This window comes from Nannospalax galili, unplaced genomic scaffold (genome assembly GCF_000622305.1).
Source record: "Nannospalax galili isolate Female #2095 unplaced genomic scaffold, S.galili_v1.0 scaffold806, whole genome shotgun sequence".
NCBI lineage: Eukaryota > Metazoa > Chordata > Mammalia > Rodentia > Spalacidae > Nannospalax > Nannospalax galili.
The window spans coordinates 2,551,347-2,556,604 of NW_008355419.1; the positions used below are offsets into that span (position 1 = coordinate 2,551,347).

At 48.4% G+C, this 5,258-nt stretch overlaps 1 protein-coding gene across 2 annotated transcripts in view; it reads right to left on the minus strand.

Moving 5' to 3' along the window:
- The window catches only part of Cep104 (centrosomal protein 104), a 50,921-nt gene that overhangs the window by 23,936 nt on the left and 21,727 nt on the right, over positions 1 to 5,258 (minus strand). For both annotated transcript variants that reach the window (XM_008852677.3, XM_017803054.2), the window contains exons 13-14: positions 3,252 to 3,428; positions 1,569 to 1,775 (exon numbers count right to left, since the gene is read on the minus strand). In XM_008852677.3, the coding sequence (XP_008850899.1) occupies positions 1,569 to 1,775; positions 3,252 to 3,428 (384 nt within the window). The remainder of the gene's footprint in view (positions 1 to 1,568; positions 1,776 to 3,251; positions 3,429 to 5,258) is intronic.

Genomic DNA, 5,258 nt, shown 5'->3' on the forward strand with positions numbered 1-5,258 from the left:
AAAAAAAAAAAGTTAAAAAAGAAATTACATTTGTCTAGGGATGTGACAGCCTTGGGGTTTTCTCTAAGAGCTGTCACCTCCCCAGTCATGTGTATTTGGCTATGTTTACAGTACCACACATGAGTTTCCTCCCATTGAGTGGGCTTTAAGTCCAATTAGGTAGTTGTTGATTACCCCCAGATAAAAGTGCCACTGCTGCACCGATGTCGTTTGCTGTGCTGGTCACTGATGCAGTTTTTAGGCCTTGAAGCTGAGGTTGGATCATCAATTGATTTTCTCCCTTACCAGGTTGTGTGTAGCTCTCCAAAGCTATGAGAGCTTGTCTTTAGGGGAGGTGGCTTCAAGGTCAGTTCCAGCTCTACTGCTCCAAATCCAGTGTCTAAATTATGTCCTGTCTTCAGCAATAAGGTCTTACCTTCAAGCTCTGGGAGGCAATCAAGGGCTGTGGCAGTAGCCTGTGTTCATCGATTGATTTTCTCCCTTACCAGGTTGTGTGTAGCTCTCCAAAGCTATGAGAGCTTGTCTTTAGGGGAGGTGGCTTCAAGGTCAGTTCCAGCTGTACTGCTCCAAATCCAGTGTCTAAATTATGTCCTGTCTTCAGCAATAAGGTCTTACCTTCAAGCTCTGGGAGGCAATCAAGGGCTGTGGCAGTAGCCTGTGTAATTTTGGGAGTCCCCTGGATCACCCTGGACAATGACTTGAAAGAAGGTTTCTCCTGTCTGGCACTGTTTCTTGTTACATAGCCTTCAGCTATACAGATGGACTCATGTAGAGATGTTGTGTGTGTAATTTGTCAGTAGGTTTTTGGATTAATATGACTCTCTGGTTTTACACTAGCTAGGCACTATTTACCTCCTCTCTCTTCCTAACATCCCTCCATGCCCTCGTTTAAAGTGTCCCCATTCACTTTCCCCATTTCTCCCTTGATAATTCCTGTCTGCTATGGTCCACCTGTCTCTTGAGCTCCTCCTTCCCTTTATCCCCATAGTTCCTTGTACCGCCCTCTCTCTCCCCCTCCCATTTACCCCCATTTTACACATCTCTCCCTCAGTAACATCTGCCTTCTACTGTTCGAAACTGTTTCTTAAAGCTTATAGTAGTTGCTGATATGAATGTAACTATGGTCAAAAGACAATTTTTCATTAACAGGCTTATACAGAGCTGACCTGCCAATCATTGTGCTCCTTACAGGAAAACATGGTCTCACAGGCAGCACATGGATAGGCCCTGAGCACAGGGAGCCACTGTCTTACTATACACTGCGTCTCTCTACAGGGCTCCAAAGACACTCACCATTTATTCATGTTTGAAGCAGTGCTTTTTTCCCCCTATTTCTTTTTCCTTTTTGGTTTTTTGAGACAGTCTCACCCTGTACCCAGGCTGGCCTGTACTCAGAGCAGTCCTCCTGCCTCAGCCTCTCAAATGCTGAGATGACAGGTGTGAGCCATTGTGCCCAGACCCTGTCTCAAAAACGAAAAAAAAAAAAAAAAAAAAAAAAAACAAAAACCCAAAACAAACCACCCCCCCCAAAACCAGACTTAGATAGCATCTTATGAAGGCTGACTCACCTGGATTTCAGCATCTGTTGGCCTGCCATCTATTTTAGCAAATCCCTCGAAAATGGCTTTGTAGAGAAGGTTTCTCCGTGTGCTGCTGTCATCTGGAGGAAGGTGCTCCAGGGTGAGGGCTGGATGCTGTCTGTACATGTCCAGGATGACTCTGACTGCCGTCTCCCGGACCTCATATACTCTGTGCTCCAAGGCGCTCACTGCGAACTGCAAAGCAGACAGAGGTTCCCAGTACTGAATTTTAGAATAACAAAGTTAATTTTTTCTGGCATAAAAACAACATGGGTACAGCTAGGTGTGGTGGCTCATACCTTTAATTCCAGCACTTGGGGGCAGAGGCAGGCGGATCTCTGCAAGTTCAAGGCCTGTCTGGTCTACATAGTGAGTTTCAGGCCAGCTGGGGCTACAGGGAGACCCCATCTCATACCAAACAAGTAAATGTAACAAATCCCAAACAACTCCACAAGCCATTACATACAGCACATGGTGCCTAATCGCCCCATCCACGCACAGCACCACGCTTCCAGACCGACACGCTCATTCATCTTTTCACTCTAGACATGCTGTGCTGCCATCACACGGACATGCCACAAGGTTTACCCAGCCCCAGGCTGGCAGTGACATGTGGAAGGCCCCTCAGCACGTCCCTGGGCATCTGGCCTCCTAGTTCTTAGCTTTTGCATGCCCTACAGGCTCAGCCTGGGCCCCACTCTCAGGTTCTACCTGGGCCTGGCAGTGACCAACATCAGGTCCCCACACTAGGGTCCTCATCGTCTCCCTTTTGGCCTTTCTTGTGCTCCTTCCCTTCTTTAGCACTGGGGCCTCTGGTCCAGCCCCTCCCTCGTGGATCTCCGCATTCACCCCACATTGCACTGCCCACCCCTGCATGCATGACCATATCCTCCTTCTTCCATTGTATCGCCAGAAGCTGAATGTGATGGTGGCCCAGCATCTCACTGAAGACGGTGGGCTGGCCGCGGAAGATGGGACCTACAGGTAGTTCCGAGCAAAAGGGCCTTCACTGTGTTTGCAGAAGCCCGTGGCAGTCAGGTGAAAGCGGAAGCCTCTGAGGGTATCTGACAGATCCAGGCGGTGACTAAGGGGCTGCACTTTGCTCTCTAATGCAGTCTCAGGTAAAGATTTTCTTTCCAGGTTTTTTTTTTTTTTTTTTTTTTGAGACATCTCAGGTAGCACAGGCTGGCTCCAAACTCACTATACAGGCATTGATGACCTTGAGCTCCTGATTCACCTGCCTCCACCTCCAAAGTACTAGGATTACAGGAATGTACCATTACACCCAGTTTATGTGGTGCTGGGGAGACTTTGGGTTTAATGCATGCCAGGCAGGCACTCTACCAACTCTTCAAAGAGTGATTTTTAATGACTCGTTCTCTACCACAGACAGCAACCTATATCTTCCACATACCCCTAATCAAAGTATAAACAACAGGGAGACTCTCAATCATTCACTCACTCACTGAACACTGATTAGACACTCCCTGGTGCTGCTAAGCCATGGGGCTGGGGTATTCCACGGGGCTGGGGTAATCCACGGGGCTGGGGTAATCCACGGGGCTGGGGTAAGCCACGGGGCTGGGGTAATCCACGGGGCTGGGGTAAGCCATGGGGCTGGGGTAATCCACGAGGCTGGACCACAGTGCTGTGCCTTCTGAGGTGGCTTACCTTCATCACATTGTCCACAGTGAAGCCCGAGCTCTCAGTGCCCAGGTCTCTCAGCAGCCGGGCCAGGAGGTCCACCTGGCTCATGGCCAGATGAACAGAAGCATTGGCCTTAAGCGGTTGAACGAGGTAAGACGGGATGAGCTGGAGAGACTTCACTTCCTTAAATAAGGCCATCTCCTGCAAAAAGCAACACTGACTGCTAATTTTTACTGAGAAAAGTTACAAGCAACTCAGTACAACTTAGACCGTCACACTAAACAGGGAAGAAACGATACTGATGGGTTGCAATGAAATTACTGATGTGTAACCTTGAGTTTCCATGAGGCAATTAGAAACAAGGTATAAGCACAAAATTCTGAAGACAAAGAAACCAAGACAAGATTCAGGAACGCTTTAAAGAAAATGATTAAAAAAGAAACAGCTGAAGGGCCGGGGAGACGGCTCAGCAGCTAAGAACGCTGGTTGTTCTTGCAGAAGACCCAGGTTCGAATCCCAGCACCCACGTGGCAGCTAACAACTGTCCGTAACTCCAGTTCCAGGGGATCCGACAGCCTCTTCTGTCTTCCATGGGCACTGCATGACACGGGTGCACTTACCTATGCAGGCAATACACGCATACACATTAAAAAAAAAAAAAAGACACAGCTGGGAATGGGGGTGCAAGCCTTTTATCTCATCACTGAGAGGCAGCAGTGGCAATGAGATGGGAGGCCAGTCTGGGCCCATACTGAATTCCAGGTCAGCTGGGGGTACAAAGAGACCCGTCTCAGAGAACCCAAACCACTACCACCACAGAAGCCTGCTGGTATCCTTGGTATTCCTCAGCCTCAAGAAAAAGGCTTTCTGAGGGGTGGAGAGATGGATCAGTGGTTGAGAGCACTGGCTGCTCTTGCAGAGGACCAGGGTTTAAATCCCAGCACCCACACGGTGGCTAACAGCCATTTTTAACTCCAGTTCCAGGGGATCTGACACTCTCTTCTAACTACCAAGAGGGCATGGCATGATGGGAGCACACTTAAGTACAAGTAAGCAATATATTCACACACATTGAAAAAAAAATAGCTGGGCGTGGTGGGGCACGTCTTTAATGCCAGCAGAGGGAGGCAGAGGCAGGTGGAGCTCTGTGAGATCAAGGCCAGCCTGGTCTACATAGGGAGTTCCAGGTCAGCTGGGCTACAGGGAGACCCTGTCTCAAAAAGACCAAAAAGACCAAATAATAAAAAAAAAATTTTAAAAAGACTCTGAATTCTAAAATTTGGAAGGAAATTAGTTTTAAAGCTGAACCTGGTTATTTTAGCATTTAATATCAACAGAGAATGTAATGGTGAGGGACCTGCTAGTGAAGTGGGTTAGAGGGAAGGGTTGCAAGGACCTGTGCGTTTGCTGAGTCAGGGTCCACGGTGCAACCTTCGCTGGTCTTGAGCTCCTCATCTCTTCCTGGGAGCAGGGAGGATGGAAGTGTACTGCCATAGCCAACATCATTCTGTGTTTTAATGTCTCTAAACAAACCAATCCTCATATAATTCAGACATTTATAAGTTAATCAGCCAGGTCCAGAGAGGGAAGTCATAAAATCCTGAAGCACTTACATTGCTATAGAGGAAGCAATCTGTTCTTAACAGCTCTGAGTTCATTTTCTAACATAATCCCTGCTTGTATTTGGACCTATGCTGAGCAGCACAGAAGTAAATTCCCCAGAGGCGAGGCCGGCGAACTCCCGAGGCCACAAGCGGGCTGCTGACTGGGCCACTCCCGCCTGAGAACTTTACCAGCAACACGGAAGGAAAGCAAATGCCCAGACAACAAACACAACTTCAACTTGATTTAAAAAAAAGAAAAAAGAGATGAGTGACTCATTTTCCTCTCTGTGGAGCCAGGGCCTCATTCTGTAGCCCAGGTTGGCCTCAAGCTCTCTGCAGTCCTCCTCCCTCTGCCCCCTGAGGCTTCACATGTTCGGATGGGCAGGTGACAGCGGCCTGAGGCCCGTGCGGCATGGATGGGGAGTAA